Source organism: Corylus avellana, chromosome 11, assembly GCF_965113065.1.
Source record: "Corylus avellana chromosome 11, dhCorAvel1.hap1.2, whole genome shotgun sequence".
Lineage (NCBI taxonomy): Eukaryota > Viridiplantae > Streptophyta > Magnoliopsida > Fagales > Betulaceae > Corylus > Corylus avellana.
In genome coordinates, this window is record NC_142500.1 from 12,106,355 (window position 1) to 12,132,779 (window position 26,425).

The 26,425-nt window shown below is 37.3% G+C and overlaps 3 protein-coding genes and 1 pseudogene across 3 annotated transcripts; 2 read left to right on the forward strand and 2 right to left on the reverse strand.

Moving 5' to 3' along the window:
• Positions 1 to 4,753: 4,753 nt before the first annotated feature.
• Positions 4,754 to 5,991, forward strand: LOC132166033 (uncharacterized). The gene has a single exon (XM_059576774.2). It carries the CDS (start codon positions 4,795 to 4,797, stop codon positions 5,794 to 5,796), a length of 1,002 nt encoding a protein of 333 aa, XP_059432757.2. The 5' UTR covers positions 4,754 to 4,794; the 3' UTR covers positions 5,797 to 5,991.
• A 4,851-nt stretch (positions 5,992 to 10,842) lies between these two features.
• On the forward strand, positions 10,843 to 17,071 carry LOC132166040 (Pectin lyase-like superfamily protein). Its single transcript, XM_059576781.2, has 5 exons — positions 10,843 to 11,781; positions 13,443 to 13,563; positions 14,784 to 14,958; positions 15,644 to 15,714; positions 15,851 to 17,071. Exons 1-5 carry the CDS (start codon positions 11,341 to 11,343, stop codon positions 16,486 to 16,488), a joined length of 1,446 nt encoding a protein of 481 aa, XP_059432764.2. The 5' UTR covers positions 10,843 to 11,340; the 3' UTR covers positions 16,489 to 17,071.
• A 2,848-nt stretch (positions 17,072 to 19,919) lies between these two features.
• Positions 19,920 to 21,159, reverse strand: PSAN (photosystem I reaction center subunit PSI-N, chloroplast, putative / PSI-N, putative (PSAN)). The gene is made up of 3 exons (XM_059576815.2): positions 20,733 to 21,159; positions 20,359 to 20,484; positions 19,920 to 20,266 (listed from the first exon to the last, which is right to left on the reverse strand). Exons 1-3 carry the CDS (start codon positions 21,042 to 21,044, stop codon positions 20,177 to 20,179), a joined length of 528 nt encoding a protein of 175 aa, XP_059432798.2. The 5' UTR covers positions 21,045 to 21,159; the 3' UTR covers positions 19,920 to 20,176.
• Positions 21,160 to 21,933: 774 nt separating this feature from the next.
• Positions 21,934 to 25,188, reverse strand: LOC132165018 (uncharacterized; annotated as a pseudogene).
• Between the last annotated feature and the right edge of the window lie 1,237 nt (positions 25,189 to 26,425).

Consider the following 26,425-nt stretch of genomic DNA (forward strand, 5'->3'; position numbering starts at 1 on the left):
ATAAACCACCATGGCAAGATTCAACAAGGCTTGAATGAGCCCGGTTTTGGTTGTTACCTAGGCGAGAGACATGAAAAAGGCCTGGATTTTTGGTATTACCACAAGGCCAAGACATTGGGCCAACAATGGGCTATATTGAAACTGACAAACTATGGGTTGAAATGAACCTTGGGTTTTGGATATTACCTCAAGGTCAAAAAAATGGTTTTTTGTTTTTGTTTTTGTCTTGTTTTGTTTTTGTTTTTGTTTTTTTTTTTTCTAATGACTCCCATCACTTCTCTTCTCACTTTTAACTCACCTTTCGGCTACCATGTGCAACAAACATCCCATGTGCAAACACATACCACTTTCTCTTTCTTCCTCTTTTCTTGCATACCCGACAATTCTCTTCTACTTTCTTATCTCTCTCTATATATTGGCAAATTTGTGGTTTGTGCTACAACGGAGGTGGCTTGAAGGAAGGATGCCAGCATAAGGTAGTCCGAGAACGTCCGGTGGAGGGAAGGTCTCCAGTACAGGGAAAGCACGCCGGCACAAGGTAGTCCTAGAACGTCCGATGGAGGAGAGGATGCCAGCTCAAGGTAGTCCGGGAATGTCCGATGGAAGGAAGGTCTCTAGTACAGGAAAGGACGTTGGCACAAGGTAGTCTGGGAACGTCTGATGGAGGTAAGGACACTGGCACAAGGTACTTCGAGAACGTCCAATGGAGGTGCGATGGAGTTGAACAAATTGGATCTTTTGTGCATGAATCTGGAGACGTGTTTGTGGAGATGTTTGTTGATGGTGTTGTTTATTGAAAAACATGTAAAATATAGACAAAGGAGAAGAAGGAGTGGCTGAGCAGCGTGGTCTGATTGACGTTTCTGGGTCGCGGCCTGGTGGAGGAGAAGAGCACAATGATGGTGCGAAGGTTCTGGACTGCCGAAGATGAGGTGGATTGATGGTGGTGGATTTGTATGGAACCGGCGGTGGTGGGTTGATGGACGACAGCCAGTAGGGACGACGCGGTGGTTTTGTCACGAGGCACGGCTAGCAGTGGGCTATGGAAGGCAGTGGTGGGCGTTGCTGTCGGTGATCTCAGACTGTGGTTGCAAGTCCTTGGGGTCCTTGCCGTCGACGGTGCATCCGATGGAGACGTAGGTGCCGAGAATCTTCTTGACGGTGCCAAAGAGGTCCTTCTAACGGCCAAGGCGCTAAGGCGCTGTGGGCAACTGATTGAGCCGGGAGTGGTTGAGAAGAATGGACACCGGCGTTGTGCCAGTAGTGTGTGATGTGAAGGAAAGGAAGGTTACCAGAAAGAAAAAAAAAAAAAAAAAAAAAAAAAAAAAAAAAAAAAAATTTGAACAGGACCATTGGATCGATTGACGTAAGCCAATAGCTCTGATACCATGTAGAAATATATATAAAATCTAAAATATTAAAATATAAAAGAGAAGTAAAAGAGAGCGCGAAAGCGGAGTGAGACGTATGGGCTACATCTTGTATATCTTGTATATACACTGTTACCAATCAATATTACATAAGTCTCTATTTATAGAGAGACAGTGATTAGTGACCAAGAAACCCAAATTAAACCCTAAAATACATAAGGAAAGAAATAAACCCTACATTAGAAATTAAAGAAGGAAATATAAAATATTCTAACAAAGGAAATAATATAATCTAACATGCTGTAGGTCTGTTGATGGAAAGTAATATGTAATCCCATGAAACATGGAGGAGAAATCATGGGATTGTTGCCTTGCCAGGATATGCTTGATCTGATTAGATTTTGTCTTCTAACAGCAGTATCCAAATTGGGGGAGGCAAATTCTTGTGGGCAGGAATTGGTTTGTAGTGTAGTCTAGTGCTTCCGTCTTCTAAATTGAAGATACTCATGTCAATTAGCACATCTGGATTATATTCATATGCAGTAATGTAGTCATCGGTGTAATATATGGAGTTAGGGCCGTTAGGCCGACAATCCGAAAAGTCAGAAGTTGAAATAGATATAGATTGGTTGTCTCCCACGAACAATCCATCATCTCCTATGTTCTTCACCTCCACCCGCTCCACCACTCTTCCACTTTCATCATCTAGCACTAGCTTGTGCACCTTAAAATAACCGGTCATACCTTGCCCCCAGCTAGAAAAGATTCGAAGAACCTCTGTAGTAGCAACAAATCCCCGTTAGATGTTTCCACCAGATAGTTGAATTGTGCGCACCTGCGCACGATCATCAGCTCGATCACACCTACAGATTAGCGCACAGGCGCTTGATCCTACATTACCTGCACTCGAGCGCACCTACTCAGTGAGCAGCATCTGCAGCAGTTCCGTAGATTTTAGCCATTTTTTTGGTCATTTTTTGTGAGTTTTTAGTTTCTGTTTGCATTAATTTCTGTTTGCAATTGTGTTTAGTTAAATTAGTATAATTTAATTCAGTTCAATTTTGAGTTTGCTAGTTCCTATTTGTATGTTTGGTCGTAGATCTTTAAATCTGGAGCTAACTAATTTTGATCCCGAGATAGAAAGAACGGAGAGAGAATATCTAAGATAGCCACCAAACTCACCTACCAATTCTCAAATTTCCGAGTCTGATTCGGCAAGTCTGCTAAGATGGGAGAACGACGTCCACCCAAGTCCCTTAGGCAGCTGTTTGCACCTACTATTACCAACACACCAACATGTATAGTGTTGCCGGCTACCAATGCCACTCACTTTGATTTGAAGTTAAGTGTCATCAATTCCCTTCCTACCAAGAGAAATTTGTAGATTTGAATCGCTCCATACATACGATTCAACAAGGAAAGAGAGAGATGAGAGTACCTACGTCGGGTTTGAAAAGTGAAGCTAAGCTGAGAGAGAGAGAGAGAGAGAGAGAGAGGAGCTGTGCAGCTTGTGCATGTTGAGCGTGAAGCTGAAGGAGAAGACTGCAGCTGTGAGTGAAGGTGAAGGAGAAAGCGTCGGTTTTTTTTTTTTTTTTTTTTTTTTTTTCTAATTAGAAGAGCATCAGGTTTAGGGTGTCAATGAGCAAGGGAAAATGGTTTACGAAATTAAAAACTGTAAACCATTTTCCTAAAAATGTAAAGGCTTTTTGGTCAAACGAAAATCATTTTCGGTTTGACCACTATTTTACGTCGCAGTAAATACCATAAAATGCGAAAACTATTTTCTAAAAACCATTTTACATCGAAGTAAACGTATCCTAAGTCTTAGGCTTACGTAGTATTTGCGGCTTGTCACGTTGTTTAAGCGGACCTATAAGAAGAGAAGCCAAAGATCTATTTTGCATGATTCAAGTTTGATTAGAATAATTGTACTTAAATTGGTAGCTCCTAGTCTTGATTGATATTGACATTTTGTTGATAGTTTAGGAGAGACATTCACACCATTGATAGTTTGAAGGAACATTCACAATATGGTGATAATTTGAGAGGATTATTTAAGCTCATTTCCTTTGTCATACAAGAACTTATGCTGTGTCAGTTTTCTGAGAATAATGTTGTCTGAATAGAAAAGATATTGTACTTCTTAATTTTGTTTCCACATATTTTTGGGGCCCAGGAGAGCGCGTGTCTTCCATTCTACTGAGCAAAAGACAGTAGAATCCGAGTTTCAGTTTCCTTGGCTTTCCCTCGAACTTTCTCGAGAACCAAACAGATACTTATTAACTTTGTGCCCAATTCCACAATTATTGTCGTGTTTTTTCCGCACATCTTTATCCAGGGGGAGATAGACCATAGATGTGATCAGAGCCAATAGACGTGTAGAAATTGGGGCGCCGAAGAAAATCATGTCAGTCAAAGTTGGAGCGCGTTGACCTGGTCAACTCCATGAAAAGTCCACGAAATTCTCGGTGCATAGACAGGAACGTTCCTTGTCTTCTTTCCTGACTTGTTACTTGGGTTTTGATGGGTCCACTGGAATGGGGCCATAATTCAACTGCAACTACGAATTCACCCTTTTTCCCATTTCATAGAAATTTCTCAATTAGGCATATGTACTTAGCTAAGGGCCACCCAATATTTCCTTATTTTTCTTTTACTAATTGTCATTTGAGCCCAAGGACTATAGATTATGCCTCATAAAGCGAATGTCATTAGTTCAATTATTTTTCTCATTCTCTTTCTTTGTGTGAATATGTCAAAAAAAAAAACAAACAAACAAACAAACAAACAAAATATAACCATTTGAGCCAACAATTCAAATTTCTAACCAATACCTAAATCCCATTGATAATAATTTAATTTTTAAAGCGAATCATTTTCTTAATTAGATTTGTCAAAATTCTCCCATGAGGCTTTGTCTGTTTTTGTTTTTGTTTTTTTGTTTTTTCAATGTTTGGTCCAATCAAAAATTGTGGCCAAACTAAAAACATTTTCGGTTAATCAGAAAATCTTCTTTAATCTCTGTAAAATAGGTTTTTCTTTTTAAAAAAAAAAAAAAAAATTGTAAATTATTTTTTGAGTTTTAGCTTCTCCTTTTCACATACTCTGTCACAATTATTTTTCGCCGCAGCGGAAGATTTTCAGTTTTTGCCAGTCATTATCGCTGTTATGATCACTGATTTTTCGTGCGAGCAAAATGTCAAAAATTGTTTCAAATTGAAGCCATTGAAACAAATTTCAAATAGAACCTAAAGTTTGATCACTTGTGCTTTTGCTTAATGGCTTAATGGAAATATTATAGTAATTCAAAGATAGACCAAGGGCAATTTGTCAATTTGAAGTCAAGTCCTCATGACCCTATGAACAATTTATAAAGCTCCCCCCATTCATCCCCAACCCACTGCAAACAAGGAAAAAGAAGACAATGGACAGAGAGCAAGAAGATATACAATTTCTCGGCTTCTTTGGGATCTTGAAGGAGTCCTTCAAGATCATCTTCACATGGAAGAGAATCTTCACCCAAATCACTCTGGCTCTCATCCTCCCACTCTCCTTCATCTTCCTTGCTCACATCCAAGTCACCGAACTCCTCTTCATCAAGATCCTCAACAACGAAAATGCCTTGGACTACACGCTAAAGGGTTCCCGAACATATTCTAAGCTCTCCGACATCATCTCCTCCGAATGGGCTGCCTTCTGGCTCTTCAAAGCCTTCTACTTCACCTTCCTCCTCATCCTCGCCCTTCTCTCCACCTCCGCAGTGGTTTACACCATCGCATCGATATACACAGCAAAGGATATCACCTTCAAGAAGATCATGAGCGTTGTCCCCAGGGTTTGGAAGAGGCTTATGGTCACTTTCCTATGGAGCTTCGCCATTGTTCTGCTTTACAACTTCGTCTCTGTTTCACTTTTCTATTTCTGGGCACGCTATTATGGATTATATAAGATTGGAATTGCGATTTTCATTGCTCTTGTCATCTTATACGTAATTGGTTTTGTATATATCAGCATCGTTTGGCATTTGGCAAGCGTTATATCAGTTTTGGAGGATCTGTATGGGATTAAAGCCATGATCAAGAGCAGGGGATTGATAAAGGGGAAGATGGGTGCTGCGGTTGCCCTGTTTTTGACGATTACTACTTTTTTCGTGGGAGTTGAGTTTTTGTTTGAGAGTTTAGTTGTTCTAAATATGGGGAGAAGAAATATGGGAATAAGCATCCCAATCGGGATTCTTTGCTTTTTCTTAGTGTGCACGGTGTTTCTCTTTGGTCTTGTTGTTCAAACGGTTATCTACTTCGTCTGCAAATCATATCACCATGAAAATATTGACAAGTCTTCGTTGGCGGATTATCTGGAGGTTTATCGTGGGGAGTATGTTCCTCTGAAGGGCAAGGATATCCAACTAGGTGATGTTCATGTCTAGCTATATATGTTACTTGTTTTGATTAAGCGTAATGATTAAGAAATAATTGTTATTTTGGGAGCTTTAAAGAAAAATTGTGGCTCCTGACTAGGATTCCCATAGATATGGCATATATGTGTATTTCCTGTTTAAAGTGCAAGGCAATTTTATATATATGATGTTTAATAAAGTGAACAGTTTGCTGATGTTTTAATTGATTGGCTCTATTATGTTTGTTTTTGTTGTTTTCTCAACCATGATCTGACTCTCTATCACAGCTTCAATAACAAGAACCAAAGTAATCTGGAAATTGAGACAGGATTGTTAATTCATTTTTTCGGGCCGCGTACGGATTAGACTGCTTGTCCACTGCAAAACTAAGATGGGGCTAAGGGTCGTCAGTAGGCCTGGGGTCATAAAAACTGAAGGCATTCTAACGCCCAAGTCAGTGTCTTAATGTGGGGGGAGTGGGGCACAAAACTGAGAGAAGATACCTTATATTAGGTCTCTTTTAGGCCTCCTTGGGCTTAAGTAGAAGTTGGCCCTATTTAGGAAACATGATCCTCTCCGATTAATTTGAACGGGAGAGTATCTACTTTGTTATATTGAAGAAGTATTTTTGTCTTTTTACTTTTTAATAGGACAAAAATACCCCTTCAATATGACGAACTAGATATTATCCCGTTCAAATGAATTGAAGAGGATCCTAGTTACCTATTTGGGGCTTTTTTGGGACCCTGATGGTTGTAGTTGAGCTATTTGTTTGACGTCTTGGGACTCATTTTATCAAGGATCATAAGAGGTTAGGGTCATTAAACTGAATTAAATTGAATCCAAAACTCCATGCCCGATTGCATTACAATACAGTTGAATTGGTAGAAAGCCTGATAAGAAAATGAAAAATTTGAAACAGGTATGATTATCAATAATTTAGGAGTATTGTGAGTGCACTTGTAAGTGTTGAGTCGTACGTTGAGAAAATATAAAAGAAAAGAGTACTTAATATACCTAAGTGAACTTTAGCCCATTAACTTAGGCTTTTGAAGCAGAGTTGTGTTCAATTATGTATATTAATGTACTCTTGATAAAAGCTACATAACCGCTTTATCTCCTGACAAGGAGAAATGAGTAAATTCTCTGTAATTGTTATTCATGTGAAATGAAAACCAAGGACCACTTCATATACTTACAAACACTACAAGCACAAGGCCCATCCTCACCCCCACACATACACCAAAGCTCCAAATGCTCAATCCCTCTGCAACACTCTGCCTCTTCTCCTCCTTCTTGACCGCCATTTGTTGAGCAAGTGGCACAACTATTGGGGTTATTGAAAACCACATAGAGGCAAACAGGGACAAAGACATTGTGCCCATTAAGAAGAGGAGCAGAAGTGCACAACGATCGAGTTCTGAGTCGGTTTGTCTGCGACCCATTTGACTTTCAGGACCCAATTGAAAAACCCATAAATGGTTTTACTTAGGCTCCGTTTGCCAACAGCGCGAAACGGTACTGTAGTTGGAACAGTACCAAGTACAGTACCATTCTCACATGTGCAGTAAAAAGTGTACACAGTTTTCAATATTAAATTTTTTTTTTTCAAGCAAAATATATTTAAAAAAAAAAAATAGAGGAGAAAGATCGGGGTGGTTCCAGCCACCCCTTGGCCAAAATGGGGTGGCTTGGCCAAAAAAAAGGGGGGGGCGGGGGGGGGTGGGATTGGGTGCATTTGGAGGTGGCCGGACCACCCCCAAGGGGCTAGGGGTGGTTTCGACCACCCCATACGGCCAGTATAGGGTGGCCGAAACCACTCTAACCCCTTGGGGGTGGTCCGGCCACCCCCAAATGCACCCGATCCCCTCACCCCCTCCCCCCATTTTTTTTCTTTTTGGCATTTTGGGGCCAAAAATGGGGTGGTCTGACCATCCCATTTTAGCCAAGGGGTGGTTGGTGGGCCTTAGTTCTTCTCCCTCCATCTTGTCATGATAGAACAAAGAATCTGTTAGTTGTTGTAAAGCTGTCGTGGCAATGACATGATGAAAAAACACACGTTCGACTCTGCAGTAGCAAACTCAAAGCTTAGCACAGAACAAATAGGGCACACACTACTTATCCCATGATAAGAACAAAAAAAAAATTGGCTTGCACGTGAGAGAGGGTGTTGAGAAATAATCTCACATTGTATGTGGATAAGATCTTGGGCGTGTTTATAAGGAATAAGTAACACTCTCTAATTGAATCGTTTTATAAGATTAATTACGTCCACGAATTTCTTCATGGTATTAAAGCCAAATGGGATCAAACTTTGACTCCGTCAAATCACCCTATTTAAATTAAATATTCTACGTGTTGGGTCTCACCTATTAAAATCGAGTTTTAGTCCACACATGAGGGAGAGTGTTAAAGTAATGAATAAGTGATTAAATTTATCTTTAAAAAAAATACTAGCATGCACGTGAGGGAGGGTGTTGAGAAATAATCTCACATTGCTTGTGGACAAGATCTTGAGCATGTTTATAAGGAATGAACAACCCTCTCTTATTGAACTGGTTTTATATATAAGATGAGTTAGACTCACAAATTTCTTCACAGTTTAAACGAAAGCAAAACAAACTCAAATCAATTTTAACAGCAACTACACTATTCTGAAGCAGCAAACGATGAAATCCAAACAACAGCACACTCGAAGAGCATCTGTTTTTAATTATTTCTCTAACTTTCTCTCTCTTTCTTTGACCTTTTTTGTTTCTTCATCTTTTTAGGGGTGGCTCGGCCACCCCAAACCTTTTTAATTTTTTAATATATATTTTTAATTTTTAAATATATTTAATTAGTTTTTTCAAAACTTTAGTGGTATTTTTGCCTTATTGAAAATTTTATATGGGTAATTTAGTGATTTTACTAACATTGGAGGGTAAATTGTCATTGTTTTGGTAGTTTAAGGGATAAATTGTCGCAATTGATAGGTTGTGGGATAGATTGTCATTAGAGAGTTAATTTGAATGGGTTAAGAGGACTTTACTCTTAATTATTTCTCTAACTTTCTCCCTCTTTCTTTGACTTTTTTGTTTCTTCATCTTCTCATTTGTGTCTTTCTCTTTCTTTCTTTAACCTTTGTTGTTTCTTCCTCTTCTCATTTATCACTTTCTTTACAGAACCATTCACCCGGCCTGTTCTTGTTCCTTTCCCTTATCTTTGCTTTGGTGCTCAAGCCTTTGATGATCTTTGAAAAACTCGCTAATCAAAAGGCTTCTTTGCTTTGACTATTCGTGAAGTGGGAGTAGATTCTCATATTTGATAAAGTATAAATTAAATAATTAAATTTATTTATTTTTGTCTATTTAAGATTTTGAGATAAGTGGTCTCTCTCCATTTAAATTAAATATTTTATGTATTGGGCTTCACTTATTAAAATAGAGTTTGAGTCTGTATCAACGTGAGATGGTATTAAAGTCCTATTAGCTTAATCTTTACGATATCGTTCAGATGACAATGTGAATGCAGAGCAAAGAGTGAAAGTTATAGTGCCGCAGGTCCATGGAGGTACCATGCAATTTGCAATTTTCAAATCCATAATTTCTCTATCCGACGATTTGTGATTTAGATAAAGAAAAAAAGGGAATTCTAATTTGGAGATGGCCGATATCGTGATCGGTTGTTTTATTTGGTGTTTTTATTGTGGACATGATTTTTTTAGTGAAATTAATAAATAAAAATTATAAAAAATTATTTTAATAAGATAAAGAAAATTTTAAATAAGCTGTTAGATGGGGTTATAGAGACTAATTAGCTAAGATATGAAAAGTAGGTTTTTGGGGGGAGAACTTTTCTCCCCCTCCCTTCCCCCTTTTTCTTTTTGCTTCTCTTTCTTTCTTCTTCTTCTTCTTTTTTTTTTTTTTTTTTGGTTACAAGCTTAATCTACGTCCTTTTGTCAGACCCACCTTGACACGCGTCACTCAACCGCACACACCAGCCCCATCTACTTCCAACGGCACCTGTTGCTTTTGATTCCGGTGACCTTGCGGCGAATGCTGACTTGCACGCGCTTGCGCATGGTTTTTTCGCTTTCTGGCTAGAATCATCCGACAACCTTCCTTCGATAGTATTTTGTGGACTTTTATGCTTTTTGCTTTTTATTTTTTATTTTTTCCTATATTTTGTGGTCCTGACTTGTTGGGTTGAAGATGTGAATAATTTTTTAGCTTGCGAGTCGAGGAGGATGAGTTTCGGCAGGAGGATGTTGCTACCTAAGTACTTGCTCTTACAACTGAAAATTAGTCATAGGTTAGCGAATTTTGATGTCACAGATAGGTCTTGAATGTCAGATTATTATGTATGTATTTTATACTATAATTTTTTCAGAGTCGGAAACAAAGTGGGGAAATAGTTGCTGTTCCACCTCTAGTGCAAGTTAGAGATTAGATCACAACATAATATTGAATAATCAGAATATAAGCGTAAGAGTATAAAGAGCAAAGAGATATCAACATCTCTTGTGAAGCTTAGCCCCTAAGTATTTATAGCTGGGGCTAGGATTAGATAAGGGCATTTTGTCGTGTCATGGGAGGACTCTACAACCTTCCTCTTTAAGATTGCGCGTCCTTGATTTTCGGAACTACCTTAATTATTTCTGATTTAGAAGTTTGACATATCTCTTTAACTACTTTTCAAATATTATTTATCGTGAAAGTTAGTTAGGTGGGAACGATACTCGTTCCATACTCTACGGGACTTTTCAGCTAGGAGTGATATGAGGCTTGTTCTTCATTTTGCAGGCCTGGGTCAGCTGGGGCTAATTCGTATGGCATTGGGCCTCTTCTCTTGGGTTTGATACCGTTTGTTGGACTTTCTTCTGGTGAGCCTTTCTATGGAGCCCACTCCACTATTCATTTATTAATTATCACTTTGCCCCTAATTTTGATTTAGATTTTTTTAATAATAAGAAAAATTTGTAGACACGGCTAATCAATTAAATATTGTATGATATACAATTTGTATCACCCCAATGTACACACAAAATATACTCAAAGCCGAGGGAATGATAACTCCCACTTGGAGAATTGCCCTTTCTGTGGTATCGAAATACCACGTGTCATTCATCACTACAGCCCAACCATCCACCACCACGCACGTCTTATCAAAACCCTTTTTTAAAAATTAGTCGAATTCCCAAAAGTCCCCCGTGAAGAGCGGTTGTTCTTGCTTTCTCACCACCTTCACCCAAAAAAGTCCAACGCGTCGACAGCATCCCCTCTCCTTCCCATCACAGCCACTCATCTTCCACCACGCTGTAAGAAACAAACATTTCCGAATCCTAGTGGCCAACTCTCTTTATGAAATAGTTTTGTCCGCATGCGATCATCAACCGTGCGTCCACACCGGACAAATCGAATGGATCTCTGTTGAACTTTCCGAACCGGACCCCACACTACTGTAAGGCGCCACGCGCAATGCGCACCGCCCCTTGATCTCTTTCTTCCATCCCCACCTTCAAATCTCCTCTCCGGTGCCTAACACGCACTGTTCCATTCACCACCAATACAAAACGTCTCTTTCCCTTCAGAAATGAACTCCGCAAAACCGTTGTGGGGTGTACTGACGGGTAACTTTGTCAGACCCTCATGGGCGCCGCTGATTCTGTTATTCACGCTCCTGGCGATACTGCTCGTCCAATTCTCAACCAGACCCGTTTTCCCGGAGTGGTTGATATCCGGGTCGACCGGACCCTGTGACGTCGCGGATGACCCGAGGACATGCGCCGGGTTTTTCGGGGCCGTGCCGAGGAGAAAGGTGGTGATGTCTATCACGGAGTTCGGGGGAGTTGGCGACGGGAAAACGTCCAACACCGAAACGTTTCGGAGGGCGGTACGGCACATGCAGGGTTTCGGCGAGAAAGGTGGGTCCCAGCTGAACGTGCCGAGGGGGAGGTGGCTCACAGGCAGCTTTAACCTCACCAGTAATTTCACCCTCTTTCTCCAAGAGGGCGCTGTGATTCTTGGCTCCCAGGCACGTATGAAAAAACCCTAAATACTTTGAACAGTTTTTAAGGTATTATTCTGAATATTTCATTATCAATATTCATTATATGGAATAATTATCATCGGTATTCATTCTTATATTTACTTTTTTATAACAGTATTTATAATCAGATTGAATAAACATTAATAATAATAATTAGGAAAAACTTCACTTAACCTCTTGATTTACCATCACTTTTCAATGTTCTTTTAAAAAGTTCAACTTTTTTCAATTTAGTGTATCGAGTTTTGAATTTTTTTAATGCTCTCTCCATTAGATTTTTATGTTAAAACTTGACAAAATTATCAAAATACTCTATTTGGTTTAGAAAAAAGAAGAAATTAAAGATTAATGAGTTGGCCTGAATTTAACGGTATTTATAAAAAAAAAAAGTTTGGTGTTCTTCTAGTGTTCTTCTGGTGTCCTCTCAACTGTGATGTGCCTTTTAAAATCACCAATAGATTAAAAGTCAATAATAATAATTTCAAATTTAACGATAATTTTAAAAGGAAAATGCTAGGTGTTCTTCTAGTATTCTCCTAATGTCCTCCCAACTGTGATGTGCTTTTTAAAATTATCGTTGAATTTGAGATTATCATTATTGACTTTCTATTGGTGATTTTAAAATCTATATCACAGTTGGGATGACACTAGTTGAACATTAGAAGAATACTTAGTATTTTTCATTTTAAAAGCCACATTACAGTTAAAAGAACATTAGAAAAACACTTAGTATTTCCCTTATAAAAATACTTATGCAACGAAAAATTTTAGTTGATGAAGGAGATTAAAAAAAATTAAAAATTTAATATAGTGACAATCATGGTAGAGAAATTTGAAAAGATTTTTGACAATTCAATGGCTAAACCCTAATTATTATTTGAAATTACAAATGGAGTAACTTAAATACACAAAATTATATGCATATTACATATAGCATTAACTGTTTGGAGCACAATGGAATGATTTGTTGCGAAGGGGCGGTAACTTTGGATTGAGACTAAAGGAAAGGCCGTCATGTTTGTCGTGCTCATGCGTGTACTTCTATGGACAAGGTGTAGGAAAGTGGAAATGTGGGACTAAAGGGACCCACCAGAATTATTATTATTTTTTTTGGCCGTCCGTTTTCATGTATTCCAAGACAAGTCCTACATTTGAATAATTTCTGATAAACAAATCCTCGTTTATAATTAACAAAAATTTATGTCCTTATAATTAAACAACCGGCTCTATTATTAATACAAATTAATAATGCTTTTCTTATTCTTGACTTTACTGGTGTCTTGGGTTGCTACACAGTACACTTACCAAAGTGGTGGTTGATTTGTAATTTATCATATATGTGTAATGTCAGTTTAAGCTTAAACACGAAAAGTGGTGGTCAATTAGTAAACTATATTTCTGATTATATTTCAGCAAGTTGCTAAATCTTATTCTTGACTTTACTGGTTTCTTGGGTTGCTACACTTACCAAAGTGGTGGTTGATATGTAATTTATCATATATGTGTAATGTGAGTTTAAGCTTAAACACGAAAAGTGGTGGTCAATTAGTAAACTATATTTCTGATTATATTTCAGGAAGTTGCTAAATCATCTTGGTTTTTTTTTTTTTTTTTTTTTTTTTTTCTGTTGTATTTATCATTTATAGGATCCGGAAGAATGGCCTATAATAGAGCCATTGCCCTCTTATGGAAGAGGGAGAGAGAGATTAGGAGGAAGACACATAAGCCTTATACATGGAGATGGTCTCACTAATGTTGTAATTACAGGTATGCTACCCACCTTTTTCTTTTTCCCCCCTTTTGATGCATAGTTTTGTTATGTGTAATATAAAAATGAAATGTCACATCTTCTTTTTATTTTTTTTTAAATGCTTATGTTACTTTCATTTTATAATATTATTGCGGTTGAGCAGTGTTGCATGAGTACGAACAATGAGGAGTTGATAGACCATCTTCTACTTCTTTGTGAGATTGCATGTGCTCTTTTAGAATATTGTTTATGTCTAGAAAGGTGGTAGATCTTTTGCCTTGATACAATTTGGAAGATGATTCCGCTTTGTCTAATGTGGTGTCTTTAGAAGAAAATAAATGGTCATAATTTTGAAGACCATGAGAAGACCTTAGTGGAATTAAATAATTTTTTCTTTAAGGCTGCTGCCTGATATTGTAGTTTTTCAAATTTTCAAATTTTCATGCTTTTTTTAGATATCTTCTCCACTACTTGTTAGGCTTCTTTCTTATATATTTCTTACGTACTTGGATTGCACCTTACACTTTTTAATGAATTTACAATTACTTATCCAAAAAAGAAAATCATTTTATACATGGGACAAAAAATAGGACTTATTTTGAGTATTGTGTTGAACAAAATAAATCATTTTTTTAATATGTTGGATTTATCAAGAAAATTATGTTATATTTAATTAACAAACACTCTTAATCATTTGTGTGGACACATGTTATTTCCATGTCATTATGTTTCGACTTCTCTGTGATAGTAAGTAGACAGCTTAACTAATGAATCATGAATACTAGTGGAAACAGCAGAACTTCCCAGGATATGATATCAGGCTTATATAAATTGATTTGTTTAGATAACTGCAGAGTGTTTTTTTTATGTAACTTTTATTTTTATTTTTATCAGTGAAGCACAATAATCATCTTTTATTTTATTTTATCTTTCAGTTAAAAAAAAAAAAAAAAAAAAAAAAAAACTAACTAATTTTCAAATTATTTGACTAGGTTTCACGTCAGTTTATTGAAATTTGTCATGGTTGCAACCAAACTCTCAGTTCGTATCATTTGGTTTACTTCAAATTGCTGCTGTGCCATGTAGGTGCTGTTGAGCTATACATGTTGGCAACAGTGTGTGCAAAATTTTTCTGCATCTCTACTATCTTTCATTCCACAAAAAATTATTAAGTATATCTAAAACTGCTGAGATTATATGTTTATTTATTTATGTTTGAACACATGCTGTCTTGCAGGACAGAAGGGAACAATTGACGGGCAGGGGAGGATGTGGTGGGAACTTTGGTGGAACAGAACATTGGAGCATACTAGAGGCCACCTGGTTGAGCTAATGAACTCTCAGAACATTCTCATCTCAAATCTCACTTTCCTCAATTCTCCCTTTTGGAACATTCATCCCGTTTACTGCAGGTTCAGTGTCTCCTGTCCCCAGTTATTCCTATCATGTTGTTTCTATTTCTTCTGTACATGAAAATTTTGTTGACCTGAGATGCTGCTTATTGGTTAGTAATATCCAAGAGCGATATAATATAAGATCCAATTCTCTTGAGCTAAAAATATAGGCATGTTGGTTTAATGTAAGATAGCGAAACCATGCTTGCTGCCCTGTATTATCTCACCCAGTGTCCCAGAAGATATAGCCTCATCCTTGCATGTTAGAGCTGGCAATTTTTTGAAATAACCTACAAATTTTACCCGAATTTAACATGAAATTAACGGGTTAAAATTGAGTTGCGTTATGGTTGACTTATAAAATCTTATACCTCTGTCTTGATAAGACTCGAACTTGACACACGACATTTAAGACTGACAATTTTTCACACGACCAGTAGACCTGCCGTGAATCCAATATGAAATTAGCGAGTTAAGGTTAACCTATATAGTCTTATACTCATGTATCGACACGACATGAATCCGAAACTCGAATGCAAATTGCCACCCCTACTGCATGCTAATCTTTATTCAGAGCTTGTGATAGAAGATGAAACATTACAATCTCATATGAATTAGAGAGAATTCACTTGGTTTTTCTGCCCTGCTACTTTGACATGTTATGCTTTAGATGTACTAACTATTTTCTGTGTATTTGTTTCAGTAATGTTGTTATCAAAGACATGACAATCTTGGCTCCTCCCAATGCACCAAATACAGATGGTATAGATCCAGGTATGTTATGTCATTTCTATTCTTGCAATCTTTGTACTCTGCATTGCATTAAGTTTCTTATCTACCAGTCCTGTTAGAGAAAAAAGAGAGTAAAACATACTTTTCTTGAGCTTTAACTTCTGATTTAATGGTGCAGACTCAAGCACCAATGTATGTATTGAAGACTGTTATATCGAGAGTGGGGATGATCTTGTAGCAGTAAAGAGTGGTTGGGATCAATATGGTATCACCATGTCTCGGCCGAGCTCCAACATTATTGTCAGGAGAGTTTCCGGCACTACCCCGACATGTTCTGGGGTTGGAATTGGTAGCGAGATGTCCGGTGGAATTTCAAATGTAACTGTTGAGGATTTGCATGTTTGGGATTCAGCAGCTGGGGTGCGTATAAAATCAGATAAAGGTAGAGGGGGATATATAGCAAATATCAGTTTTAGCAACATAACCATGGAGAGAGTCAAGATACCCATAAGGTTCAGTAGAGGCTCTAATGACCACCCTGATGAAGGATGGGATCCCAAAGCTGTCCCCAAAGTGAAGGGTATTTTTATATGTAATGTGATCAGTTTAAATTCAACAAAAGCGCCCGTACTGGAGGGCATTGAGGATGCAATATTTGAAGAGATATGCTTTAAAAATGTCACACTTCTTGGCTTAGCTCCATCCATGACATGGAAGTGTGAATTTGTTTCAGGATTTTCCAGTAAGGTGCTTCCAATGCCATGTCCACACTTGCAGAACAATGGCTCTCCCTCCTGGTGTTCACACAGCTCATAACTTCTTTGGAAAGTTCCAGATTTTGCATATTGAGAAAAATTAGGCTTGAATTTTCAAGAGTTCACTTGAACTACTTCTTAGCAGTCATGCAATGAGAGATTTGAATCAGTGATCACATTGTGGGCATGACTGGATTGACAGCTTGTGAAGTTCACATGAAATTGTTTCCTTGACATGGGTGAGTGGGATGTCAAGCTGGTGTACCTCTGAGCTCAAACAGCACTGCAGTTCAGATATCATCAGCCTTCAATTTTTGGCATCCAAGCAGTTTTCTTGTGAAGTTTGAACTTGCTTCCTGACAGGTTTTTCTGACAATTTCAAGATATATAAATTGATTTACAGTTACAAACTTTTTTCTTGAATTCCATAATTGTTTTGTTGTTAATCACAGATACTACACATTCAACCATGAGAGAGAGAGAGAGAGAGAGAGAGAGAAACATGTATAGGGATACATAGGTGAAATGTAACACGTACAGAACTTGTAAATCATTTCATGGATGAGAAGCTCATGTTAGTATTTGAATGTTGCCCTGTTTATCTGCTTCTGGTTCACTTTCTAAAGTGACCATAACAAAAAAAAAAAAAAAAAAAAAAAAAACATTTTCTGGCCTATGTGGGATGATTCAAGTTCCTTCCCTTCTTATTTATTTAGAGAAATTATGTCATGACCCTCTCATGCTTTTGTAAATTTTGACACTGAGGCCCCAGTTTTCAATTTGATTAAATCAAGACCCGTGCTTTCAGTATTTGCAAATTGAGATCTCCATTAGTGTTTTCTGCCAAATAGATACCAGGAATTATATGAAAATACAATTATTATACCTTTCAAATTAAAAATTAAAAAAGTGAAAAGGGCAGAAAAGCATAAAAAAAGATGGTTGGGACTGGTTGACAGCACCCAGTCATGGTTGAGTAACAATAGTCACCTAGCCGTGGCTGGCATTTATTTATTTTCGATCAGAGAGTTATCATTGTATTTTTATGTAATTTATTTGATGTAAAATATGACAAAGCACGGGTTTTAATTTTATCAAATTAAAAATTGGGACTCACATGTTAAGAGGCCCAAAAAGCCCAAGAGAGTTGTAACATAATTTTCTTATTTAATGATACAGTTGTCAAATAGTGGAAATTGTGGGGGGAAAAAAATAATGATTTAAGAAAAACTGAGATTTACGTGAGCTCCTTGACAAATGGAACAAATAATTAGAAGGAAAAATTTCACATACCTCTTCAAATTAATACTTAATGTGTAATGTCTTCTTAAATAACAAAAATAAAATAATTCAGAAAATATATTAAAAACTAAAAATTAAAGGGCAGGAAGAGGGATAGTCGAACCACAGCCTTTGGCAGGCCACCCCTGGCCATTTAAACGTGGTTTTGGCCACCCCTTCTTTGAGTCCCCTCTCCTTTTTTGATTTTTATTTGTTTTTTTCTTTTCTTTTCTTTTTTTCAAATTTATAGGAATATTTATTTTTGGTAAATTGGGGGAGAAGACATTAATGCAAACTTTGATTTGGAGGAACATTACAAATTAGGAGTAAGTTTGAGCGGGGGACCATGATATACAGCACGCCAACTAATTTTTATTTTTTTTTAATTTTTAATTATAAATAAATAAATAAAAATTACGCTGGCGTGCCCCTTGAGTGGGGTATATATACTTTTCCAAAAATTAGAACCTCCATGGAAGTCAGGATATCAAGAGAATAAAGCAAAACACAAAATAGGGAGGAACAAAAAAAAGGGTGAGGTCTTTTTAGCATTTATTTATTTTTACTTTTAATAAAAACAAAAAAAAACACAAAAATAGGCAATCAAAGTAGCTACTCTATCTAGACGTAACTATAGTAGCAACTGTCTACTAGGAACCAATGACATAAGAAGGCCTATACGGTGACCGCATTTGCTACTTCAAGCCGAATTAAGTCATAACTAGATCCAATCATATTCGTACATAAGTGGAATCCAATGTGGTTTACGTTAATTAGTTATGAAGATTCTCATTACTGGAGTTAAACCCATATCTTTGTGTATGTCTAACCATATGGGGATTACTTGGAACCATTGAACCACAATCCTTGATGGTTTTAATTGACTAAAAGAACAGAGATTCTTCTACAAATAAAAGTAGTGTAGTTTAAATTTCTGGATGATTTTTATACGAGAATAATTTCTATAAGGACATCACACAAGCTAAGTCATTTGTGCCCTCTAATAAAAACTAGACACATCAAAATATTACGCAAAATCAAATAAGAATGAAAACACACGATTGTACCCATTATCCCCAAGTAATCCATCGGCAAAACCCATCCTTTTCCCCTTCAATCGTAAAACCCATGCTCACCGCCACCCGTAGAGCCACTGCTCCGCCGAGCACCGCTGACAACTGCCAAACCCCACCGACGGATTCCTATGCTGCTGCTCCGCCACCCACAGGTAACAAAACCCAATTTCTCTCATTCAAGAGAAAACCCACTTCCCTGCCCACCCTACCGACCCACTACTCGACCACCTTCGAGCGCCGCCAAACCCCACAGCCCTCTCCTCCACTTCTGCTCCAGCACCAATAAGTTTTGGGTATTCATTCTTTGGAGGATACTTTCAATTTTAGTTCATTTTATCTTGTTCCTTGCAAGTTAACCCGTTACAGATAGATCGAACAAATGTTTACAACTTACATATTGTAATCAAGACGTTAATGGAGGCCTCAGCATAAGTTGTTTGAAAGTTCTTTTTGAGTTCAAGAAACGGTTGAGATCGCTATGGAAAACATCCAATTAATACAGGCCTCGGCGGAGCACTGACTCTTGGGGTGGGGCTAGTTTTACAACTACGGGGAAAAATGATGGGGTTTGTCTATGACTATGAATTACTTGGGGAGAATGGATATAATCGTCCGTTTTTGTTCTTATTTGATTTTGTGAAATATTCTGATGTGTCTAATTTTTATTGGAGGGCACAAAGAACTTAGTTTGTGTCATGTTCTTATAGAAGTTATTTTCTTTGCATACATTGTTCTTGGGCTTTTTATACAGAATTACAGACAAACTAATCGTAATAACTTGTAAGAGAATGAAACTATCCCAGTTTATTACAAATGACTAACACCCCAACAATCCAAACATATGTATGAACCCTATAAAACCCATTACAAGTAGCCAACCACATTTTTTTTCTTCTGTCCTTTTTCCTTTTTGTTTTTGTTGTTTTTTGTTTTTGTTTTGCCAAGAATAACTTGAGAAGGAGAGAAGGGTAAGAGGCTAATGAATGTAAATCCCAAGTACGTTTTCTTCCTCTTTTATGTTCTTGTGTACGGCTACCAAGATATAATTAGCATATATAATTATCAATTCAACCTTTCCAGGCCTTGTGATTCTATTGCAGAGGTTAAGTTCTCATCGCGGCATAAAAGACATGCATTGACATATAAACAAATGGACAGAAATTTATTACAAACTAGGTTGTAGGAAATTTTCTATAAACCGGCATCTAAAAGTGAAACTCACTTTAGTTTTCTCTGTCGAGTCTAGGAAAACAAACATTAATTGGGTATTTAGAAACAAAGCTGAAATTGAGAAAGAGGATTGCAAAACACAATGATGTAGAGTTTCTTCAATAGAAATTTAGGTACATTTGTGGGGGGCAATTACTAGCAAAGGGTAAAAGACTGCCCTTTTCACCATTTCCAGAAAACATTGGAACCACACTTGTATTTGTCCTTCCCTTCGCATTCCAACTGCAAATCCTCAGAAATAAATGGCACTTTCTGCATCAACCCAAAAACCAAAACAGTCAGAGAAAAACCAATGTATAAAAAAACCAAGAAATAAACTATTCCCATTTAATTAAAAGTCAAACCTTTTGCTTGGCAAGATCTTGGCACCCTGTGAAGTTCTCAGGGAACTTGCATGTCCCAAATTGAACTGTATAAGCCCGTGCAAAGTTTGCTCCACTTGTGGCCAACCTCTTCTTGTCATTCAGTTCCTATTACAACATTCAAGCTTAGTTGAGTACATTTTGTATTGCGATCTTGCAAAAAAATGTATCCTTTGAGAGAGCGTTTAGAGAAATTATTATTTTTAAAAGCTAAACTGCAATTTTACTAAATGTATAACTCTATTTTCAAATGAAAATCCCAGATGGACCCGAGTCTCACTTTAGAAACCAGAAATGAAAACCAAATGAATATGCATAAAACAAAAAAATTATGGATACAAAGCAACATAGAAAACCTTGTTAGCTTTGCTCTTTTCAAGGTATTCTTCGATAACCCCAGCAGTGGCAGAGGAATTGGAGGCAGCAGCAGCAGTTGTGAAGAGGGTTGCTGTCAGGTAAAGTAGAGCAGCCCTTCTTCCTTCATTCCTTTTTGATTCTTTTGGTTCAGAGACTGAAGCCTGTTGGGCTCTTATCACAGGCAACTTGCGAGATGGCACAACTGGGGATGCCACAGAAGGCATGGAAGCAAGCTTGGCATTAAGATCGGACGATCCAGCCCCTGAGATGGCATAGTTGCATGCCAAAACACCAGAGTTCATGGCTGCCATCGCTGCAACTCCGATTACAATATCAGTTTTCTTTCAAATGTGAAGAGAGGGTATGTGGGTTAGTGGTTGTTTTTGGGATTATGGATATTTGATAAGGAGTGATGTGATAATGAATGTAATACTGGCTTGTGGTGGGAGTGTGGATAAGGTGAGATTGCCTCACTCCTATTGGCAAACTCTGCTCTTCATGCTCTGGTTTCAGCATTGAATTTCTGTGGTGAGCCATACTTTTGGCCCCACTTGGGAATCAAAATTTGTACTTGGTATCTTTCTGTTGAGAACAGAACCAATTTAGATCAGGTAATGAGAACCAATTACTATGAGCGGCAATTCGTGTTCACTTGGTGGATTTGAATCGTATCAATGTATGAGTATAAGATTATATAGGTCAATTCTCACCCGACCTATTTAATTAAACGGGTCAAACCCATAAACTCTAACCCTCAAATTTTGTATTAGGTTCATGTTAGATTCAGATCATGTTGAGGCATTTGTATAAAATTATATAAGTCAACTCTAACTCAACCTATTTAATTTCGTGTTGGGTTCGTGGGTTATGTTAAAAATTGCTACTCCTACCAATTACACAAACGACAAATATGGATCTCTAGTAATTTGCTATTTAAATTATTAACAATTTAAACAATATGTGTTAGAAAGCCTACATAGAACTCACCTATCCAAATAGATGCTAAGGAGTAATGTTAGAAGTTTTTCTTGCGTCATTTCAAAAAGAATTACCATTAAACTTGTGATTGATTATTATTAAATTTTAATCAAATAATAATTTTAAAAACCACCTCATTTTGTTATGGAGCCACCCCTAACATGGAATAGATCAAGGCCACCTCCTTTTAAGGGGTTAGAGGGGTTGCTTCAATGCCACTCCCTATAAGACAGGGAGGGCATGCTTCCTTGAATCAAATACATGCAAGAAGCGTGCACAAGGGGTACTGCATTAATTCAACAAATAATGACAAAAATGAGAGAAATATTCTGTCCACTAACAATTTTAATGACAGTTTTCCTCCAATTCCTTCAACCTAATTTTTTTTTTTAATAACATATGAGATGCCCATGAGTTTTTAATAAAATTTATTTCAACTTTGTCCCTACTATTAAAAACACATGTGCATCTCATGTTATTTGAAAAAAGAAACACATGTCATTTTTATAAACTAGGTTGAAAAAAATTCCTCCAACCCAGTTTAGAGGAAAACTTTGTTTCAATTTTTAAAGCTACTAGTATAAATGACAATCAATGAATTAAATACCTCAAGCCTCTTTATGCCAAACGTCGGATCATTTGTTGCAATTGCCATTCTGTTTGAATACCCAAAATGAAAGGAGCTGCTTCAAGTATCCTGATAAAAGAATAGCCTTTTTTATTGCGTTCAGCCCACATCCGGATGCTAGCTTGATCATCTAGATCCAACTCATGGGTAGATCGCTTTATAATCATTCCAAGTTTGTGGACATACTGGGAAGCAAGGCTATTAACATTTGCATTTGCTATGTGTTTCTCTAACACATTCTCTTCAGGATTAATGCCCAGATAGATCATAAACATTAATTCTGTTGTTGAATCTCGTTACAGATATATGGAATTTTATTGGCACCAGGGCCAATGGCATCTCTGGCACACAAAGCCAGACTCGTTTACGTGGCGCCTCACACTATAATATATATAATAAGTGCAAGTGATGGACGTGCATAAAATGGCAGGTGCAGCCTCGCATGGATTGAGGTCGAGCAGCACGATTGCGGGTGTAGCCGATATCTTCGACTAGGTAATACACCCCCACCTTCCCCGAAATTTTCAGGACCAAATGAACACCAATACCTTCAAGAATCCAAAATAAGAAATCAACATTAGAAATTTAGGATGCTTTGTGTCAATTAAGAACATTGATTTTATATCATTTTTGTATCCATCTAGAACCTGTTATGGCTCAAACTACATAATTTTACACACACATGTATGTATGTATGAAGTACTAATAACAAGGTCTCAAAAGAGAAAGAAACCAAACACAAGGTTGTCATTGATACTTCTACGTATTTTATAGCTCACTTAATCAGGTCCAAACTTCTGAAAATTAAAAAGCAAAGAACAAGACAGAAGGAAAGTTTCTTAGAAGGATAATACTAAACATCCCAACATTTTCTTTTTCAAATGACCTGGTCCATTCAATAAATAAATAAATTTATATTATTATTTTTTTCTTAAATGAATGTGGGGTCCAGATCATTTGTGAAAATGAATTTTGAAAAAAGTGTTGGGATGCCTAGTAGCCATCTTCTTAGAATCACATCAACATCTAAATGCCAGATCTAGAGAGCAATGTAAACAATGTAACACCACAATATCTATAAAAAAATAATAATAAATTAAAACAATATCGCACTACAGTCTCACATTAGAAAGATGAATAACCTGCATAGAGTAGATTATAAAGACACTCATGGGTCCTAAGTCTCATATTAGTTCCTTAATTAATATGTGAGATTAGACTTTATAAGTGATTCTAGGGATCTTCAAACTGACTAGTCATTTTAGAGTGATAGCGCAATTGCGCAGATATGACTAGAGCTTTCTCTAGATTGTTACAAATGGTATTAAAGCAACCTAGTAACACAATGTTGTACTGGAATATTGCATGCTGTGACCCTGACCAGAATGTAAAAGATTTAAGGGGGAGTTTGGAATCTCCAAACTAACTAGTCATTTTAGAGTGATAGCGCAGTCGCGCAGATGTGACTAGAGCTTTCTCTAGAATATTACAAATGGTATTAAAGCAACCTAGTAACACAATGTTGTACTGGAATATTGCATGCTGTGACCCTGACTAGAATGTAAAAGATTTAAGGGGGAGTTTGGGGGGGGTGGGTTTGTAACTCCTTAGTCTTATATTGGGAATATGAGTAACCCACATGGAATGGATAGTATATAAAAACACTCATAGGTACTAAGTGTTAACAACTTTGCCAATTATCACGACATTATCTCTACGGCAGATTCGCATATCTCCTATTCTATTAACAATGCAAAGATAAAAGAGTCCATCTCCATAGCAGCCTCTACAAGATAGGATAACATCAACTTTCTATTATCTTATTATCCTATAGCTCTCTAGACATTTGAAATTGTATAGGTTTAAATTTCAAAGAGGAAACTACTTTTTTCCCCCATGAACTACAACGCCTTGGCATTTTCCTTTCATGAACTACCAATTGTGACACTCGACCCCATGAAGTACTATTTTGTGTTAAAAAGTCTCATTCCGTCAGTCAAAGGCATTAACTTAGATGGTCTACCCGTCACTTTGCCCTCATTTACTACAATTTATTGTCACTTTGCCTCCATGAACTACAATGCATTGTCACTTTGACCGTCTGAGTTAACGCATTTGATTGACGGAATAGGCCTTTGATTGGCAGAAGGGGGATTTTGGACACAAAATGGTAGTTCATAGAGATCGGTTGTCACAGTTGGTAGTTCATGAGGACAAAGTGAAAATGTGTTGTAGTTCATTGGGGGCAAAAGGTAATTTTCCCAATTTCAAATGTTATATACATGTACTCAAACTCTCAAATGTAAAAGTCTCTATTTATATTAATACAATACATACGGTTTGATCAAGTAGATCAAACATCTCTTCATTAAAACTTTCGCCAAGTCCCATATTGATTCGTTACAAAATAAGACTAGACTTTATAAGTGAAAGAGCAGATCTGCCTAGAGTTTTCCTTGGGTTGTTACATACATTAATGTATATGACATGGCAAGACAGGAAATCTACCTTTAACCAAAAAATAAAATAATTAAAAGAGCAAAAAGGACATGAAGTTTACAAAGCAAAACATAAACTTACATCCTATATTCCAAATATTCATCATTCTTGTACTCCTTCAAGCTTCCCAAAGATCGTTTTCTTCCTCTTTCAATATGGAACCGAGTTGGGCATTCCACATTAGAGCATTCACCAATTATAAATGCATCAACACGTTCATAAGGAATGAGGGCAACATCATCTTCACGTTCAGAATTGCGAAACTTGGTCCAAGTCAAATTAGCAGAACAGAACTCCTCCTCTGATGGATCTTGTACCGGGATATCAAGTATGGATTCTACTATAGCCATCGGTCAAACGCTACCCACTAATAAATAAACGCATTGGCTCAGAATTAGTACCATGCCTTATCTGCAAAATAAAGTGCACAGAAAAAGAAAAATTAACCAATGAGTAGAGGCAAACCATTCAAAACAAGCAAATGCGCATAGCTGCAAATTTAATTATACCATTACTACTTGTTATTCTATACATCCTTTTTAACTGAAACTTCTATTTTTGCTATAATGAGAAAAATTATTCTCAAATTGTGAAGAAGAGTGTTCACCATTGAGGAAGTCTGATCCTATGAATTTCAACAAGGATTGGGCATACCATCTTTTCTTAAAGATAACAAAGCTAGTCACAACAGTGCAACCCAAAATTCCTATTTGAGTTGAGATACTAAGAGAGCACACATTCTACCCGTCTCAACCATTTGCAAGAAATAATAGGAGTTGCTAATGAGCAACAAATTAAGTATTTTCTTTTTCTAATTATTATAGGGAGGCATCCTGTAACGACCCAGTGAAAGCGCCTAGACACATCTGTGCTATTATCCTAAAATAGCTAGTCAATTTAAAACTTTCCTATAATCATTTATAAAGCTTACTTTCACATAGTAAGTAAGCAATGTAATACTTAGCACTCACGAGTGTCTTTATAAATCACCCATTAAATATGGGTTATTCATCTTCCTAATATGAGACTGTGGTATAACATGTCCAACCTAAACCTTGATTGAGTTAATAGCTCCCCTAAAATATTCATTCAGGGTCCTGTTGATCAAGTATTTAAAAATTCCTAATATACCAAAAGTAGCAATTTTGACACGACCCACGAACCCGACACGAAAAAACAGGTATTGGGTTTGGGCTAATCAGGTTCGGGTCGTAATCGGGTCTATCCGATTAAGACTCGAAAATTTCGTGTCTGGCGGGTCGACCCGCCGGGTCTGGCGGGTTGACCCGCTAGACACGATTACTGTGCGGGTCTGGCGGGTCGACCTGTCAGACCCGCACAGTATCCGGGTCTGGCTGGTTGGGCGGGTCGACCCGCCAGACCCGGATTTTTTATTCTTTTTCCTGCCTTGTGACCCGCCAGACCCAGATTCTTTTTTTTTTTTTTTGCCTTGCGGTCCTGCGGACTCCTCACCTCACGTTTACACTAACTTACAGACTTCAAGACTTTTTTTTTTTTTTTTGCCTTGCGGACTCCTCATGTTTACTAACTTACTGACTTTAAGACTTTTTCTTTTTTAGTACAACC

What these genes read in the sequence shown, in the direction of transcription:
- PSAN (XM_059576815.2), bottom strand. Translation starts at nt 21,044, where the DNA reads ATGGCAGCCATGAACTCTGGTGTTTTGGCATGCAACTATGCCATCTCA. An exon ending in AAAAGAGCAAAGCTAACAAG is followed by an intron (nt 20,485 to 20,732) that starts GTTTTCTATGTT and finishes ATGTTGTAATAG; the next exon opens with GAACTGAATGACAAGAAGAG. An exon ending in AAGATCTTGCCAAGCAAAAG is followed by an intron (nt 20,267 to 20,358) that starts GTTTGACTTTTA and finishes GGGTTGATGCAG; the next exon opens with AAAGTGCCATTTATTTCTGA.
- LOC132166033 (XM_059576774.2), top strand. Translation starts at nt 4,795, where the DNA reads ATGGACAGAGAGCAAGAAGATATACAATTTCTCGGCTTCTTTGGGATC.
- LOC132166040 (XM_059576781.2), top strand. Translation starts at nt 11,341, where the DNA reads ATGAACTCCGCAAAACCGTTGTGGGGTGTACTGACGGGTAACTTTGTC. An exon ending in CACTAATGTTGTAATTACAG is followed by an intron (nt 13,564 to 14,783) that starts GTATGCTACCCA and finishes GCTGTCTTGCAG; the next exon opens with GACAGAAGGGAACAATTGAC. An exon ending in ATTCATCCCGTTTACTGCAG is followed by an intron (nt 14,959 to 15,643) that starts GTTCAGTGTCTC and finishes TATTTGTTTCAG; the next exon opens with TAATGTTGTTATCAAAGACA.